Genomic DNA, 18,808 nt, shown 5'->3' on the forward strand with positions numbered 1-18,808 from the left:
AAGGTCACTCACTGGTCCAGCAGTTGTGTTCATTTATTGAGCACTCCTGTACTGTTGCCCACTGTACAAATCTTCTGTACATACATGTATATACATAATATACATTACACACTTCCCTTCGTGTGCATCAGTCAGGAACAGTAAGAGCAGCTCAGTTTAGTGCCGAACACTTCTCATGCAGTCAGATCAGCCAGTGTTCAAACTTTCACATTCAAGCCTCAGAAGTGAAACCTCATCGTCTACCTGCAGCTCTAATGAAGTCATGTCTGGTGGAGCCGCTGCATGTTCTGAGTGGGGAAACGCAGGTAAAACTCAATCCATTCATCACCCATCATCCACGGACTTCTCCCTAAACAGGGAGGGGCGGGGAACTGTGCTTTGGAAACACTCGGTACCGATTCTGTGGTTTGATATTGTGCAAATCAGCCAAGTTTTCTTACAAAAGGCATGTCATTGGATTTGGAGTAAATGTCATTTACTCCAAACCCATTCAGGCACTTTCTCGATCGTGACCCCAAAGATCTTGCATGAAGAGCCGATGGATCACCGTCACCTGCTGAGTTTAGGGAGAAGAAGCAGGCACTTCAGGGAAGCAGTTATGGCTGTGGGTTCAAGTATGGAACACGATGGCTTTCACGCCGTCGCCAGGGCAAGTCGCTCAAACCCGTAAACATCGCTGAAAGCTTGCAAGGTGCTAGAGGAAGGCACACGATGGAGATGAACCGGGGACCGTTGAAAGTGAGACGCTTCAACTTCAGCACAGCACGACTGAAGATTCTGTTCAGCCCAAGAAACCAAAACCAAACAGTTTCATCAACTGAAGCGTCAGAGCACAGACCAACTTTGAGGTATCTACAGCAAGCTGAGAGGTTGACCAGGCTTCCAACAGGGTCTGTGGTCCAGTCAGCTGAGGACAACCAACACCTGGAGCGGCAGTTACGGGCTAGAACCTTGTGAGGTTCTTTGCAGTGATGCCTTAAAAAAGAAAGTCCAGTGTTTACGTTGCTCTTCATGTTGGACACACGATGGACCTCCTCAAGCAAGGAGCTCTGCTAGAGGACACCAGTTCCAAACAAAGGATTAAACCAAAGCTGTTTGGCATCACTGAGGCTGGAGAAGCTGAACGATGCAACAATCGTGCCGCCAGTTACAAGCAAATAAAAGAGTTGAAAAGCAGCAGCAGCAGCAGCAGCAGGACTCTCCTTCCAGGTTAGAGCCTCAGCGTTGCAGAAACGCCCCACCAGGCTGTGGAAGCTGCTCCTAAGGCCCCAAACTGCTGCGTCCTGGTCACATGGGTGAGGGCTGAGGGGAGCTGGCCAGCTGACTGGCTCTACAGCAGTCCAGTCCAGAGGTTATAGCAGGCGGTGTTGATGACAGACTCCAGGTGATGATACATAGAGACCAGCTGAGGGGGGGGGCTGCTGTTGGCCTGAGGCTGCGACGGCAGCGGCTCCCGGAAAACCACCTTCAGGCTCTGAGAAGAAAGACCCGACCGTTCACTAAAAGGGCCACTGCTGACCATTATCACCACAATCGTGTCAGAAACTCACCGTTTTTCCAGCTTGTGTATCAAGAAAAACCAGAACGAAGCAGTCGGTGAACTTCTGGTTGAGAACAGCCTGAAAACACAAGTCCAGCGTAGCTGCATCAGAACCAGAAACCCTTTCTAGTGTTCTCATCGACATCACTCATTTGGATCTTCTCTTTTTGACCGCTTCATTCTAACTAAACATTTGGTGTGCTTCTATCACTGCCCCAAAAGCACAAAGAACAATAATTCTATTATAATATTATAATAACCATTCTAATATAAGTCATCCTTGGTCTTATTATTGTATTGCTCCTTCCTGATGAGGAAGCAGGTAGCTACTCACGACTCCCCAGCATTTCATAGGCCTAAACATTTCTCCATCTTTATTGTCATCTTACTGAGAACTTAGTTTCTCTTTTACAGCTTTTTGAGCCCAAACGCCTCTGATTAGATGTTAGATTTAATCCTGGTTTCATCATCACAGCCTCTTCTAATGCCTGCTGCGCTCCAAAAAGAATAACAGGGAACAACAAGTGCGTTGTTTCCATCAGAAGATCGATGCAGCCTCTTTAACCCAGTCTAACCAGTCTGTGGCTGCTGGGGTCCGATTGGAGCGTCTGTCTCACCAGATACTGGACCCCGTTGTCATCAAAGTGTCTGCAGCTCTGAGGGAAGCGGTTCAGAAGGACTTTGATGAGACTCTGGTACCAGGATGGACTCATTGTTAGGAAACAGTCCTACAGAAACAGGCAACCGTGATCAACAGAAATCATGAAATTATGGTTTGACGCATAAAAGGGATGATGCTTCAACACTGAACAACCAAGAATGTTTCACGGGTACCAGTTGTGGGTCGATCTCGCCGACCGAGCGGCTCTGAACAGCCTCCAGCAGCTCCTCCAGCTCACTGAAGGTCAGCCTGGTCAGCTTGAGCTTGTCCAAGGCCAGATGTTCTCCATGGAACAGCCTCTGCCACAGGTTGTCCCGGCGACAGTGGCCCATGGCCTGCTCCACGCTGGACTGGATCTTCCTGCGAGCTGTGGCCACCTCGGTGTTGAGCAGAGGGAACGGCGGGGGGGTATAAAGCAGCTCCTGAGCCTCTGCATTCCCCCCCACCAGAGGAAAGAACTCATTGCCATCACCGGACACGCAGGCAGCCGCTGCTGCTTCAGACGGGCTCTCGTCCCACAGGTCCTGCTCATGTGACGGGCTGGCTTCTGACCGGTCTGCGCCGAGCTTCCCCCCGACCTCCGCGGGGTCCCGGTGAATCTGCGGGAGCTTCTTGAAACGACGCATGTCAGCCGTGAGGCGCGGGAAGAGTTCTCTCTGACTCGTCATGATCACAAAGAACCGCAACCTGTAGACACAAAGACAGAAGGAGGGGACGCGTGAAGTCGACTCTTCATTTCTACAGGTGAACCTTCCTGGGGGGTGAAGTTCCATCGGTCTCCCCGAAGAACGGGTCAGATGGTTGATGGAAGGAGAGCTGCGGCTGGATAAAGGGTTGGTTACTGGTCCTCAGACAGCAGAATCTCTGGGATCCACTGTGGACCTACGACAGCCAGGTCGGTGGTGCGGACGCTCAACGGGAGGCGTGTTATGGTTTAGAGCAGGCATGTCCAAAGTCCGGCCCGGGGGCCAATCAGATTTCATACGGCCGCAACTTCAGTCTTACAATGTATTATTTATGGCCCGCTGGCACTAACAGAATAAATAAATCACTAAAATGTAATTCCTCCTTTCTTGTAGATCTTGTAAAAGACAAGAGCAAAATTTACTTGTTTTAAACTTGAATGATAACAGACAACTTTGCATTACATTTATCAAACTCATGGAAATTTAAGGTATTCCATACAGTTCAGTGTTCAATGTTATCTGACTCTCCAGATATGAATTAAAGGCAGAATTGTGTTTGTAGAGTTGTTCACGTCTGCCTGAGTGGCTTATATTTGGTTACACTGCCATTTGAAAAATAAAGAGAATTGTGACAATGAAAATTGTTTTATAATAGTGTACATTTGCATGTAACTTTTCTGGTTAAAAAAACATCAGAAGGATCTACTGGCCCCCGGGCATCTTCACGTTATCAAATCTGGCCCTCTTTGCAAAAAGTTTGGACAGCCCTGGTTTAGAGGAAACCAGGAAATATCGTAAAGGTGGAACCAGACACCTGTGTTTATTGGTTTCACGCTGCTTTTGAATCACTAAATATGTCTAAAATACATCAGAGCAGGTTTGAATGCTGCTTCATGTTGCAGCACATTCAGACTTAGTGGTGCCCCTCCCAGGCTAGTGGGCCCCCCAGGGTCCCCGTCAGTATTTGTGGTGCTGCTGTTACCTCAGCAGGTGTCTCTCCACGTCCGACTGTTCTTCAAACGGAGCAGCATGGTGACAAACCACCAAGGTCACGTCAAAGTCATCGTGGTGGTGTTGACCCTCTAGATCTGTGTAAGAGCCGGAGCTGTTGTAGGGAAGACAGGAAGAAATGAGCAAAGCCCTCAAGTACAGCAGAAATCCCCCTCAGGGGCCGTTTTACCTGTTCCAAACAGCCACCAGGGCGTACTCGTGGAGATCGGCTGTTCCTTTCTTGGCCTCAGTGGCCATTGTGGTTTTAGACATGCGAAGCGGCTTCATGCCGTACGTGCCAGCGTGGTCAGTGATGTAGTTGTAAAGCTGATGAGCTGTTATCATCCCCGTGGAGATGGAGAAGCTCCCTGATCAACAGACAGATTGTCGTGTTTTACAATAAACAACTGATGATTCAAACATCTATTGTGCTTCCTTGGCTACACATGATACAGTGTAGGAGCAAAGTTTTATTCATTTCTTTATCTTTAACTCAGAGGAATTTCCAGAAGTCTAAACAAAATTAATTAGGAAAAACTAGTAAAATGGAGCAACGTGTGGTTGTTTCCCTTTCCTGCTGCCAGAAAATGTCAGTGTTTTCCTGACCGATAGGACTTTAAAGGGCTGGAAAAGATTCACCCCACCGGGTTGCTGACTGAATTCTGCTACAGATAAATTAGCCAATAACTTCTAAACACAAGACATGGGCCTCAGGCCACCCTGGGGTGCGAAGCTGTCAGCCCCAAGAACCCAACCGAGTTCTCCGTGTGAAGCCTTCAGCACCCGAGTCACCTTGGAAGACGTGGTTGCGGCCAAACTTGGGGATGTCGGGGTGATGGGAGATAAAATCGTCCAGGAAGTCGGTCAGCTGGTAGCCCTGGCGCAGCGTCATGTGGCAACCAACCAAGTACTGGTGGACGACTCGCAGGTGGAAGTCGTAGCTGAAGGAGTGAACGTGCATCAGGTCCCGCACTTTGTCGCACTCTTCAGTGAAGAGCATGGAGAGCTAGAACGCAGGTGGATCTTAGGTTAGCCTGATTCTCAACCACAACGCGTACATCCTGATCTTGGTCTGTTTCTACACGCTGTTCCTTCTGTTTACATCAGGGGAAAGGAGCAAATCAGACGCAGCTAAAAGCTGACTTAGACTCTTTTTAAAGAGTCATTTATGTAATCCTACACAGGTGAAGCACCTGTATGCTGCTATGTTTGCTAACAGCCATCCCTCTGCTCTCAGCAGGGTCCTTTGGGAGCAACGTTCATATAAATAGATTTCTGAAGAGTTCTTACTTTAATGACAACATCAAATGTGTCACAGAGATGATTATTCTGACTTAAACGTCAACAGTTTTTATTAAAGCGGCGTCTCCACATCGGGATCCCTCCGCCCCCACAGCGGTCCGTCCTCGGGGTTTGCTCAGACGCTCGATAAAGGTCAGGACGCTGGCAGCGCCATCACTGATGACTGAAAGCAGGAGGGATGACCGTTAGCTTCAGCTCCCAGGTGGCGCTCTCACCGCAACCTGCCCTGCCTGACATCCACACGCTGTGGTGGTGGTCTGGAGGACAGAGCTACATGATTGACAGCACCAGCCACATCAGTAAAACTGGAACCAGTTTCTATACTTGCTCAGACACATAAACCTAAACAGCTTTCTGCTGTGAAAGTGCTAACAAGAGCCATGAATCAGCTCTGTTGACCTTTAGGTTTAGAGTGTGTGTTGTTTCTACCACCAGGGATCACTGTCGGTGGTGTGTGGGACTATACAACAGTAAGTACTCTATACTCTGACGTATAGAGTGCTTACTGTGGAGTGAGTTTACCATCCAGTTGTCAGCCAAAAGGGAAGGCTCACCTCTTCTGTGGACCTTTAGCGTGTTCATAAACAACCTTTTCTTGCAGACTGAGAGTAGTTCAGTGTAACCAAAACTTAAACTACTAAAACGGATCCCTGGAATCCTTCAACAGCTTCAACACTCTATACACAGATCACATCAGGTGAACAGAGCAGTAGCGGCTTTTAGCCCTGTGTTAAACATGATTTTAAAGCTCAGACACAAAGGAAATATTAAAAGCATCTTTCGGCCAACCTGCTAGCTAACAAAGATTCAGGAGAAGATGTAGGAGCAAACTGATCAGAGCAGGCAGAAGACACAGAGGTGGCTGCACAGACACTTAGAGGGTCACAAGCTGAGACACTCACAAACCCAAACAGCAAGCACAGAGACTTACAGCCTGTTGAGAGTCAAGAGAACAAACAAGGAAGTCACAGAAAAGCTCAGCTTCAGAGGAGAACCAATTTCTTGGATGCACGACATTCAATAACCCAAAGGACTGAGCGCTACGTTGTAGCAACTGTAGCTCCCACAGCTATGAAAGGTCATTTCATCAACACAGAAACCAGGTAGTTGCCCAACAGAACACAGAGATGGAGGTGTGAAAGGGGGAAACCCAGGACTGATTGCAGCAGAGCAGAGCAGCAGGGAGGGACGGAGCCTGATGAGACAACCCTCCTTTGAAAATGTCTGGGACATACCACACAGTCAGCCAGTGGGCTGGCGTCTGGGAACGGCCTGCAACGAGGTTTGGTGAGGAGGTTGCCCTGATGGAGAAATGACATGAGGTGGGACTTGGCAAACACAGACAAATGCAAAGGAAGACGGCAGATTTAGTTTGAGGAGAAATACTGAAGTCGTGTTCTCAAAACCCTTTTCAATCTGCACAAGTGGAGCCAGAGGCAGGACAGAAAACATCCCACTGCTGGACCCTCAACGGTGGACTGGACTGAATGGAACTGTGACCCGTGAGGTGGATGGGTTCGCTCCAGCGTACCTACCCAGGTGTGCAAGGTCCTCATGTCCAACAGGGCTCAGCAACAATGGAGGGAGAGGTGGAGGAAGGAAGGGGTGGATGGAGGGAGGGAGGAAGGGAGGGGTGGAGGGAGGAAGGGGTGGATGGAGGGAGGGAGGAAGGGAGGGGTGGAGGGAGGAAGGGAGGGGTGGCCAAAGGTAAAGCCACTGTCCAAATGAGCAACCATCATCTCCATGGAGACCCCAGCAGCCCCGGAGAGTCAGATTTGAATGACACATTTCCACCTGAAGCCTAACGGACATTTCTGAAGAAAGACGCTCCATCTCAGCGGCTCAGACGCCCCTCATAAAGCCAGTGAACTGTCCAGGAGCCCAACCAGCAGCTCCGTGTGCAAATACAGCCACACACGACAGCCCTCTTCCCAGAACGCTGCTTCTGCTTCCTGTCTAAAGGCCTGAATGTTCAGGAATCCTAATGTGAAAGTTCAGCTTCTGATCCTGCGAATGAATGATGGTGAGTGAAAGGCAGGACTTCCTTCTGTAGCTGATGTTTTTCCAGTGCTTAACTGGGTAAATAACAGCCGTTTAGAGCCGTTCCTCCATCCACACAATCACAAAATCTCTGACTGAAGTAAAGAATGAAAAGTTGTTAAAGTTCCCGACAGCGTTTAAACGCCGCTCACAAGTCCAAAACCCAAATCATCCACACATCCAGCCAGCTCCATCTTTCATAGTCTCTGAATATCAGATTGAAGTCTGGCACTATTTATCAGTTATCTTCACATTGTGGAGCACCTACCTGTGAGTTGACTGTCTGGCCCATGGGAACGCGGGAACACTCCAAAGCATACTGCTTAACACAGAAGTAACAACCCTACAGGAGACAGAGCAGCTTTAGCCCTCTGAACATCATTCACCTCTGGACGCTAGGAGGTCATCTGTGTAAGTGTTCTTAATAATGATGTCTCAGCCCACCTGAAAAGCCAGTTCCATCAACACAATTCCTCCAGGCAGCGCCCTCTGCAGGTGATATGCAGCAGTCCCAGGTACTGTAGCCTGCAAAAATGTTCGAATGATTCAAAAGGATCAGTCCTCTCACTTTTTCAATAAATGTGTCCATTGTAAAACCGTATCAACCCACGAGACAACATCCCCTTCACTCAAATGCAATTTCTACTCAAGGTCTGAACCCAAATGTGATCAGGTTCTGAAGGTTCTGTCTCTGTCTCTGTCTCCTCTTCATCATAACATTATCAAGGCTAGTATAAATATGTTAAATTGAATCATACGCTGTCAACGTGACAGCGACAGGTTCCCCTCATCTTTTTACTGATGAGGGGAAGAAAAAGGTGAAATGCTAAAGCTAATGTTGCTGCTGCTGTTGTTGACAGCTAAAGAAGGAAATAAGTGACGTCAATTCTGCATGTCTCTGAAGCTAAACTGATCAAAAGTGTGTTTGAAAGGCTGGTTGGAAGAGAGGAGGAGTGATCCTGATGCTGATCATGCTAGTTTCTCATGAAAGGCACAGAAGGCTGTGGTCCTGCTGCTCAGATTTATGAACCACTGTGAACTCTACTCATACAGCATTGGGCAGCAGTTATAGTGAAGGCATGAAGATAAGAAGGAAGTGCTGACCGGACACATGGACAGCCCTTCCTGTCGCGCAGCCTGGCTCAATTCTCAAAAGAGCGTTTGAGACATGATTAAGTCTTTCTGCATCACTGATGCTGCCACTGACCTTGGGGCTGTCCTCACTCTTCTGCTTCACATAAGAAAAAGACATCCTCCCCTCCGATGACATGGAGCTCAGCATGGCAGCACGGGCCCGGGCGATGCTACAAGAGACGAAGGAGTCATTTAGTCAAGCCAAAAGCGTGTAGGCCAGAGGCCTGTTGCCGCGGTGACGAAGTGTTGTTGAAAGGATTTCAACCTTTTTCAAATATGGGCTGATCTTTAATGTATTTCACAGTAAAGTGAATCCACTGTAGTTGCCAATCAAAATGTAAAGGAAAACACCAATTTACTTTGGATTTTACTTCGCAAATAAGCATTTTGCCTGTTTCACACTCAAACCCAATGTTGGTTCAGGAGCCTTCCTGGCCCTGCCAGCACACACCTGCGGGCTGGAGATTGAGGTCGGACCTGGACCAGGATGAAGCCGATGCTTTGCAGGTACTGCACGTATTGCTGTAGGAAAGTTCCAGAGATCTCCAGGAGCCAGGGCTCTTCCTTCAGCCGCGAGGGCAGAACCTCTCCCGAGTCCGTGCTGTAGCTGCGGTCCCGCCCCGACATTGCTGAATCACTTGAATGATGACGTTTCTGGTGACGAGTGAACAGCAATTAAAAACATTAACCAGCAGTTTAGAGTCCAACGCTACTGAAGTTTAGTTACATCATGTTTCAGGGTCTCTGAAATACATCATTCTATAATAGTCATGTCGTCCTGCGTTCTTTTAGATGCATGTACAGATGGATCATTTATTCTAGAATATAAGGAAGTTAAATATGTTTCTAGAATTGAAAATAAATAGAGATTCTCCAAAAATACCTTCGCAGGAGGCTGGACAATCTGTTCCTCTTGGATCTGCTTGCGGAAGACAGGGTCGAAAAGGAGAGGGGTGGCACAGTAGTGGACCAACCTGGACGACTGCTTCAGTATCTCTAAATCTGTCCCCTGTGGACAAACACAACACCCATCAAAAAAGGGTGACTTCACCACAGGTGATCTGAAAACAACCTCCTAACTCTCACTGACGCGAAGCTCTTTAGCATGAACATGAACGTTGAAATGAAAGCTGCAACATTTGCGAGAGGAGGCGGCTGTACTGTAGCTCTTCAAAGGCAGTGACAGACAGCTTCCCCTCGGCTTCAGTTCAGTAAAATGACTTTGACAAATTCATGTTGCACAGCGGCGAAGATTCTGTTGGTCTGTACCGACACGCTGGCCTGAGCCAAGCCGCTCTCACGCTGTCCACGTTACGCTTGTTCAGGTGTTTCACATCGTCCCACATGGAACGAACCGATACGTCCAAAGCACCAGTTTCCTGAAGTCTAAGCTCCCTCCACCCCTCCCGACCTTCATACGGGTGTGTGTGTGTGTGTGTGTGTGTGTGTGTGTGTGTTTATAAACTCTCAGCCCTGCTGCTGGTGGCAACTGAAAGGATTTCTATCACGTGGGACAAATTTTTGCCACACAACAATTCTAAATGTGTATTAATGAATAGCTCTTTACTGTTGACGTCATTCTGTGGTTTTATAATGTCTTTGCTGAGCTCTTGGAACCTGGTGAGACTTACTGAAATGGGCATGTTGGACTGAGCTGATCTCTGCTGCCAAGTGACAAAGAGGTTTTCAATCTTCATCTGTTTCTCCAGTTCTGTGAGGACAAACACAAGTCTATGACGCCTCCACAGCAGCAGCTTCTCACACACACATACATGTACAGAAATGTTACGCCTCCTTAGATGTTTCCCCTTCTGCAACTTTTCCTCATCACGGTCATCATCATCATCATGGAATCATAGTCACTATAAACTCAGATTATTTCACTGATGTTGATGGACTTGAGCTATGTGTTTGGACAAATGTTCACCCTTTGCACAGGTCCAGCTAGATGATGGCAGCGGTGCCACAGTGGCTGTTTGAGATGCTCCAACAAGATTTCCAGCTCTCCAGACATCCTAGAGTCCAGTTAGATCCAAAATTAAATGAAGGAGGATGTTTCACAGAGCCGCTGTCCTCACCAGGCCAGAAGAAGACAGGGACCGAGATACCTGCCGGCACTCTGAGGGATCAAAGCTTCACTGGCTCAGACGGGTGCAGACACCAACTGTTGGCCTGGTTCTTCACCGGGAGAGAGGAGCAAAGAGCAAGTCTCTTTTGAAGAAAGCTCCCCTGGAACTGGCCCAAAGGCAGGTTGGAGAGTCCAGACTCAACTGGAAGAAGGTTCTTTGGTCTGATGAGACAAAAATGTTTGGCCACCAGACCAGACGATACGCTTGGAGATAGCAAAAGCTGCTCATTGCCACCTCCACAGCACCTCCAGGTCGAGCCTGGTGGAGGCATCATCAAGCTCTGGAGATACTTCTCAGCAGAAGGTTCTGGAAGGCTCATCAAGGTAGAGTGAGCATGAAAGTAGAAACATATCAGCAAATCCTGGAGGATCATCTTGCTCAAACTGCATGTATTGTCCAGGAAGACAATGGCCACAGAAGGCCGCAGCAGAAGCTCCAGAGGAATGTTTAGAGATAACAAAGTTCTGGAGCCAAAGCCCAGATGACAATGCTCTTGTTGTTTCAAATCTCTGGTGGTGTTGTCCCTGGCCTGCAGAGGTCTTTTTTCTATCAAAGATGGTCCAAGGAAGGAGCAGTGGAAGGGTTAGGGTTCCAGGTGATCCAGGTGGACCGGAATGTGGCCAAGCAGGCGTCAGAACACTCCTGATCCCAGCTCAGCCTTCCATAAAGAACAAAGAACTGCAAAGTCCAGACGTTCCAGACTGATGGAGACCAAGCTGCTTCTGCCAAAGACTGACCTGCAGAGGGCGAACATTCACGCAAACACTTATCTTGAAAATTCTTGTCAAATTCCTGTATATTGTCCATGAATTCATGTATAAAAGTAGGAAAACGGGAAACGTCCCAGGAGGGAGACTTTTTCATACCTGCTGACGCTGAACCGACAACTGAATATTATTAATGTACCAAGATCTGAATTATGTTATAAACTGTGACATGACCCTGAGAGCAGCTGTTTCAGATTTCCAAAGACAAAACCAACCATTGTTCATCAACTACTGTTAATTATAGTGCTGTGAAAAGTGGCTCGCCTCTTCGCTCAGCAGCTTTAATGTCTAAGAGTTGGCCGCCATGTCGAGCCACCACGTCACCCTCCATCAAGGGTCGGACGGTGCAGACGTCCCTCAGAGCCTCGTCAAAAGGAAGCAGCTCAGACGGGAAGTGGAGGGGAGCGAGACTCCGGCCAGGGCCGCCCAGACGACCCTGCTCCTTACTGGGCAGAGGAGGAACCCCGCTCCGCAGCAAAGTATCCGGCTCCACAGAGGCACACAGGAATGGATTGGAATCCTGGGAAAAATGGAAGTAAAGATTAAAAAATAAATAAAAGAAAATCAGTAAAACTGGGAAACAGTTTCTGAGGCAGCCATCTTGTGATTAGAGAGACAGATTATTCTATAAATTGTTTTAATTCCTCTATGGAATTAAAACAGATGCCTGGAAGTAGCCACGATGCACATGTGTCAGTGGCAGATGGGGTGGAGAGCCCAGGAACTGTAAAAAGGCCACCTTGGAAGTTTTCTAGGGATCAGATCCAATGAAACTCAGCACAGTGGCCTTCCTGTACTTCATACATTCAGAAACTTGGATATCCATCCAGTACATTGTGTGTCGCCCTGCTGGCTATTGAGGGGAACTTTTGGGTGAGTTTGTTCAGTGGAGCAGCTCAGGGTACAGATGCCCATGTACAGCAGAGCTGGCTGCACCATAGCCACAGGCTGGAGGGTCAAACGCCACACTGGTGCTCCTTCTGCTCCTCATCAGGGCCGTGACAGATGAAGCTCTGTTCAGGCAAATTTTCTGCCGCTCTGACTCTGCCTTCTGTCCTGGCTCATCCGCAGTGCAGCGAGGAAGAAGAGAAAGAGTTATCAAAGAGGAGAATGTGTGACTCATTTTGTCTTTGAGCTTGTAACCGACCGTGAGGGCAAAGCTGAGGACACAGGGGCATCTGTGGTCTCTGGGTTCTGATAAATCTCCACGGGGATCAACAATAAATGTGTGGCGTTCTTCAGCCGTTTCAATCATTGTAATTCAACTTGAACAATGTTGCATTCTTCACGCTGCCATGGCCAGACTGACCCGCTGGGACCACCGCGGGTCAAAATCAGCTGCTGACCCTGTCCAAGCCCCCCTACCCCCACTCTCCCTGTGTGCATGCACTTATTCTTGGCTCAGGGAGTCTTTCTGGAGGCAAATTTGATTAACACGAAAATAACTTAAGCATAACAAAATGGACCAAACTCCAAACTGCTGTTGCGTGCACATCTTTATGCACAGATTAGTTTGATATTAGAGAGTTGAACAAAACTGACAAAAAAGTGATTTTATTTACCAAAATGATGATGAATTTAACGTGTAAAACTGGTCAGATCTGTGGGCACCGTCAGAGACCTGAGAATTCTAATTTGACTATGAATCCTATGTGAACAAGCGGCCTCTTTTTTGCCTCTAAAATACTGCAATATTGCAACTATCACCACATCACAGGTTCTCTAGAATATATGCTAGCAGTGAGAGAGGCATGAGGTTGGTGTCTGCACCAGAGAGGCAGGTACCAGCACCATCATTGGAGGCTGTTATCTGAAGGAGAGAGGACACCAGATCGCTCCATCTCTCTGTCTCTATAGGTAATAAGAACCTTCGGATGTGACCTCTTGTTTTCCCATTTTACCATACAAAAATAAAATTCTCGCAGGCTTTTCTCAGCCTTTTAGATGAAGATGAGCTTGGAACTGATCCTCAGGCCACAGCAGCTGTATATAACCTGCTGCGTGTTGGGACGTGGACAAGCTGATGCTGGTCTTTACCTGTTTGGATTCCATTTCATGGATGGGAGCATCAGAAAAGCAGTGGTGATGGAAAAGGCCCATCTTCTGGTTGAGCAGACAGTGAACAACGTGAGCTCTGGCATTTTGCCACTTCACCAGGCGAACAAGGTCCCGGTTCAAAGCTGTGCCCAGGTCCACGGACCAGTTATAACTGTACAGGGTCACCTGAGACAACAAGGTCAAAGGTGAGTACAGACCCTAAAAAATGGTTAATTACTGTCCTCAAAGTACACGATTCAGTTAAAAGGTACCAAAGGGACTGAAGATACAGACAACATGTGGCCAATTCACCTTTTTCTCCTGGATGCTGATGAAGACAAATCTCTGACGGGGAGCCAGACCTGCCCTTGCTTTGCTGGAACCAGTCCAATCACTGGTTTCAAGAGCATCGAAACGCTGGAAGCCCTTATGAGCTGTTGCGGAGGAAGAAAGTCAGCGTTTAACTGAAGTTCAGCATGTTCACACAGGAACTTTTTATAACCCACTTAAACAGTTCTGTACATCTGATCTCTAACAATCAACAGGAGGGTTACTACCACTGAAAACAATTAGTATGTGTGAGTAGAGCTTGCGGTAGCATGGAGGTGTGGATTTGTGTCAAACATGATTAGAATCACAGAAAAAAGGGGTTGTTGTCAGATTTCAAATACTACAAGTTTTGATAAAAACTTTGATTTTATTTAGTTCATAAAGAAAGAATAACTAGAGTTGCAGCTGAGTTCAGCAGAACGACAGCAGCACTGAGAAATGGAGCTAAACAGGTCCAAAAGTCAGGTTCATTCCAAAACTCCTGCTGTGAATCATTCTGCCAAACACCCTTCCGTATTAGCAAACAACATAGCTAGATAACATAGATTCTTCAGGTACTTATTTATGGGGAGTTCTATGCAAAGAAACAGTTAAAGTGTCCCATCAGCATCAGAGCTGAAGGGAAAACTTACGTGTAAACCTATTTAGCACTGGGCTGTTTTCCTCATCTGATCTCTCTTCTGGAGGGCAAACAGAGATGAGACAGACAGCATGGACAGTGAGACAGACAGCTCAGCACAGTGACGGTGGTGGAAGCACAACGCACTTCCAAAACTAACAGCTATTAGTCGGCTAAAGCACAGACACAAAACAAAGACAGATTTAAGCTGCGAGGCGACCCACGTTGGAAGCTCATGCTCAGGCAAGTTTGTCTACAACTACAGTTAAAACAACATGCTAACATCAAACTGTTTAGGCTCTGGATGAACAGCTGATCACAACTCATTCTGCAACATCCTAAACACGGTAGTGTGCTAATAAAAGTAGTGTTTCATGTTCACTTTGACTTGATTTAATCGGTCTGGGCGAAGCTGCTGTAGATAGTTACCCTGCTCTGTGCTGCAGTGCCACTGCTGGAAGTTACGGCCAATGAGGATGAAGCTCCTGGAAGTGTCTGGAGGCTGGCTGAAGTTCTGGCCAAGAGGAAAAGGTTCGAAAACCTCTGCCGCTTCAGGACGCCTGCGAAAATTTAGATAAGTTTAAATGCAGAAACGCTCGTCTAAAATCCTGACAGATGTTTATTATAAAAATCTTCCTAAAGTGACTTCAGTAATCTGAACACTCTTCCGGAGGCTGAGTGGATTTCCTGGGTTTTCATTCTTATTTTATAGTGATAATGAGATGTATCAGTGGTTCTGACCCCAGCCTAGATGGTCCACGCTAAAACTGAAGACTGACCAAACCGCTGCTGATGATTATTATTTGTAGAGAAAACTCTGATGAATCTCCTTACAAAAAGATCTTTAATGACCCAGGCGGTACTCTCAGGGCACGCTCACACTAGCAAACCCTGCTGCACTTGAGTGCTCTTTCCCTCTAAAGGGAAAGGATTTCTGGCTCTTGTGAGGGCAACAGAAGGGGACAGAAGAGGTGCACGTGAGCCATGTTCTCAGGTCGTATATCAATGTGCTGATGGAGGAATCAGTGCTTGAGGAATCAGGGGCTTCAGCCTGGCACGGAACAACTGGCCCTAGTGTGAGTGCAGAACTCTGAAGAGTTTAGAGAAGTTTTCAAATCTACGGCAAATGAAAATCATTTGGACTCACTTCCTCCTCTCAAACGCCTTCACTGTTGTATCACAGGCCAACGAACTGACCAGATTCACAATCTCTGCCAGGATGCAGGGCAGAAGGAACTGAGCAGCAATGTCGGCAGTGCATTGCTGGATGGATGGGCAGCCTGTTCAGAGAACAAAGGTAAGTCACTGACACCAGGTGGGACTCAGCTCAGATAAAGGGTTTCACTAAACCAATAAATAACTGAGAATCAACTTCAACTTGCCAAGCTTTTCCATGTAAGTAATCCACTGGTGGCAGGTAAGCTGGAAAATAGGGTGAAGGGTTCCAGCATCTCCTTCCTCCAGCTGAGAAATTCCTTTCCTATAGAACAAAAAATACCCACAATTCCTGATTCCCTTTTGCACTTTTGACCAAAGCAGGTTAAAGCCGAGCTCCACGCAGCCTCTGTTCGAACACACCTCTGGGCCTGCTCCAGCTCCACAGCCATAGCTTTGTCTTGACTCCACTGTTGTTTAACATTCTCTGTCTTGTGTCTTCGTCTCGCTGCTCGCTGGCCCTCCTCACCCTTTTCCTGGACTATATCATCCGTGGTCTTTGGGCTCACGAGCTCAGAACTCTCTGGTTTACTCTGCAGCAGCAGTAAAGAACATGTGCAGGTCAGACACAGAAAACAGAAACTAACAGCAGTGAAGCCAGAAGAAACTACCACAGATCCAGCTCCTGAACGTGGCAACGTGATAGACTCCTAACCTGCATTTCATTCTAAATACTTGCATAAGGGTCAGAATATTACATAAGGAAAGGTAGATGATGCATATATATCTACATGTAGACCCTTTAAACCTGCTGAACTGATTGTTGCAAACTAGCCACATTCTGTAGTGGATGTGTGATAATCACTGATCACAGCACTCGTGGAAATAATACCAGTATATCCCAGAAACTCCGACGAGTGCTCTTGTTGGTGGGTGTGGTGGACTCGGCTGCGTTGCTCCCCATCACGATGGTTCCTCCACCAGCTTGGCTCAGGCTGATCTGGGACGGGCTGTGCCTGAAGACCCGTGAGCCACTGCGCTGTCTGGGGCTGTCCTTGACTTCTTTCACCTCAGGCAAAGGACTTATTAAACCTGAAGACATGATTTAGAAGGAAACTGTCTAAACATTCCGCACAATTATGACCACTGTATTCTTTCATTGCAACATAAAAGAAAACTAGACAGACATGAAGCCTGTCAGCTGATCTTTCCACAGATTTTGAACCCTGGACTTAAGCTCTTAGAGGTTTCAAATGATAAAGGTTTCAGTTTTGAGCACAACCTGCGGAGTATGAGGGGTTAACAGTCTAAGTCATACACAACAAACACAACAGAAATTGCGGCTGTAAAAGCAGACTTCTCATAGCTGGGTTCCTCTTCCAGAGGTCCTGGAGCTGTTCCCAGCACTGCGCCCTCCTGGATCCTGTTCCTGGGATCTGCTGAAGCTGCGTGGTCTCCGTGGCAACAGTCCACACTGCTTCACATCAGAGGTTTCCCAACCTCTTCTCCTTAAATGGCTTTTGATGATTTTTATAATGTGTTAGGAAGAATCTATTGGTCCCACATAGGGGTATGTGGCCGCTGTCTAGGGTCACTGGTGCAGTAACATTCCAATGATCCCTTATTCCCATCTCTCATTAGCATAATTCTCACCAGGTTGCTCTGGTCCCTCCACACTTGACCCAGACCTTTTTAACCCCAGGCGACATCCCAGCCGTTTGGACTCCGCCTCACTCATTATCATTATGAGGTCAGAATTGGTGTTCTAGTAAATTTAGATGTAAAACACACAAAAACTCAAGTGGATATTAAACTATAAACTCACCTTTAGCTTCTTCTGGTGGGGGTCTTGTTGCTAGGCGCGTTCCACCCACGCACAAAGGATTTGGTAGGACCTTTATTTCCATTAAAACGTCACACAGAGCGTGCCGCAGCGCCCCCTGTAGTTTGTCACTTAGCTGCAGGGAGCTGACGTTGCCTTGTTCCCAGATGTCAAACCGCACAAAGAGCTTGGACTCTGCAGAAACTTTGAGTTTTTATTGTTAAATGAGAACGAAGCCAAGACGCTGACTCATAAAAATCACCTACTGGTACACAAAAGCAATGCTAGTCAACAAAACGAAGCTACGAGCCTATGATGTTTAGCAGAAGAGGTTGAGCAGTTGTGTTTACCTGCGGCTGAGCTGCTGCTGATGGAGTCGACTTTACTCACACTGGTCAACTCATCAAACTGGTGTGGATGAAAGAGGGAGGTACAGATCTCTGACCTCTGCACGTCAGTGTAATCCTGGGCTGGACCCTGAAGAGGACATCCATGGGGGTCCACAAATGACAGAGCAATGCATGCGATACCTGGGAGAATGGAGAAATATGCTAACATCAAGACCTAAATACTCTGACGAACCTCCAAGACCAAAGTCAGTCATTTCTAACTTGGTGAAACCTTCAGACATGAAACTCATCTGTTCACAGGTCGACTCAGCTTCATTACTTCGTGCCATAATAAGAACATTCTGCAGTTAAGACTCAACACTCACACCAACTATCTTATTTCATGAAGTCCAACTCTAACTATATTTATGGGCCACCATTTAAAGAATGCTGAACAGTACTGTGAAGAACTGTACAATCTGTATGTTCTGGTTTACATTCCTCCTCCTGTCAAGAGGAAGTTCTCTTAAAGAAGAAGAAGAACCGAACACGGTGCTTCTGTCTGCGTCATCATTGTAATACTGTATTGTAATCACTGGTCAGTCGCAGGAAATGACACGTTGATCAAAAGCTGATAAAAGGGAGAGCAAGAGAAAGAGAGAGTGATGAAGAGAATGATAACCATGCTGGACTCAGCCACGCTGAAGGGTTCTGTAGAAAGCAGCTGAGTGAGAGCAGCAGCACTGACGCCACCAGTGAAAAGGCCTTCAGTCCAACACACTCATTAGCTTCTACCAGCTTATCTAGAAGACTATTAAACATACAAGATGCAGCTATGGCTTCATAAATGTGCTCCCAGCACTAGATTAGCTGGAGGAGATTTTATTTAATTCACATTAGGGCTCCATCATCAGCGGCTGCAGCTCCGTAACCAAACAATTAAAACCCAAAAAGATATAGAAAATAAACAAGATCAGGGAGTTTCAAGTACACGTCCATCAACTTGAACACAATAAAAATGCAAAAGATGCATTTGTTTCAAATGAGATAAAACACTGAGAGAGAAAGATAAATCTGTTCGTATCAGCAGCTTGGTTGACGGGCCACAACAGAAACGTGATCCTCAATAAGACCTTGAAATGTTGGTACAGCTTATAATTATTTCACATTTGGACACAGGGACATCTTGAATGACTGCACCTTTCCTGAGGCAGCAGCAGCTACAACAGCAGCAACAGAGCAGCAACAACAACAGTAGCAGAAGAGC

The 18,808-nt window shown here is 47.1% G+C and overlaps 1 protein-coding gene across 5 annotated transcripts in view; it reads right to left on the reverse strand.

Annotated features, from left to right (window-relative positions):
* Nucleotides 1–15: 15 nt before the first annotated feature.
* The window catches only part of szt2 (SZT2 subunit of KICSTOR complex), a 46,605-nt gene continuing 27,812 nt past the window's right edge, over nt 16–18,808 (reverse strand). For 3 of the 5 annotated variants that reach the window (XM_057037453.1, XM_057037454.1, XM_057037452.1), the window contains 25 exons: nt 17,563–17,742; nt 17,216–17,407; nt 16,283–16,482; nt 15,814–15,983; nt 15,618–15,715; nt 15,383–15,515; nt 14,665–14,795; nt 14,249–14,296; nt 13,599–13,720; nt 13,287–13,472; nt 11,514–11,769; nt 9,985–10,064; nt 9,237–9,362; nt 8,805–9,007; nt 8,427–8,523; nt 7,664–7,744; nt 7,488–7,562; nt 6,415–6,480; nt 4,670–4,883; nt 4,068–4,245; nt 3,870–3,992; nt 2,375–2,888; nt 2,158–2,268; nt 1,551–1,619; nt 16–1,474 (listed from right to left, as the gene is read on the reverse strand). In XM_057037453.1, coding sequence (XP_056893433.1) covers nt 1,331–1,474; nt 1,551–1,619; nt 2,158–2,268; nt 2,375–2,888; nt 3,870–3,992; nt 4,068–4,245; nt 4,670–4,883; nt 6,415–6,480; nt 7,488–7,562; nt 7,664–7,744; nt 8,427–8,523; nt 8,805–9,007; nt 9,237–9,362; nt 9,985–10,064; nt 11,514–11,769; nt 13,287–13,472; nt 13,599–13,720; nt 14,249–14,296; nt 14,665–14,795; nt 15,383–15,515; nt 15,618–15,715; nt 15,814–15,983; nt 16,283–16,482; nt 17,216–17,407; nt 17,563–17,742 — 3,797 coding nt within the window. In that variant the 3' untranslated portion in view covers nt 16–1,330. The remainder of the gene's footprint in view (nt 1,475–1,550; nt 1,620–2,157; nt 2,269–2,374; nt 2,889–3,869; nt 3,993–4,067; nt 4,246–4,669; nt 4,884–6,414; nt 6,481–7,487; nt 7,563–7,663; nt 7,745–8,426; nt 8,524–8,804; nt 9,008–9,236; nt 9,363–9,984; nt 10,065–11,513; nt 11,770–13,286; nt 13,473–13,598; nt 13,721–14,248; nt 14,297–14,664; nt 14,796–15,382; nt 15,516–15,617; nt 15,716–15,813; nt 15,984–16,282; nt 16,483–17,215; nt 17,408–17,562; nt 17,743–18,808) is intronic. The other 2 variants (XM_057037456.1, XM_057037455.1) reach the window with 2 other exon arrangements.

The sequence above is a fragment of the Takifugu flavidus genome, chromosome 7, assembly GCF_003711565.1.
Source record: "Takifugu flavidus isolate HTHZ2018 chromosome 7, ASM371156v2, whole genome shotgun sequence".
Classification (NCBI taxonomy): Eukaryota; Metazoa; Chordata; class Actinopteri; order Tetraodontiformes; family Tetraodontidae; genus Takifugu; species Takifugu flavidus.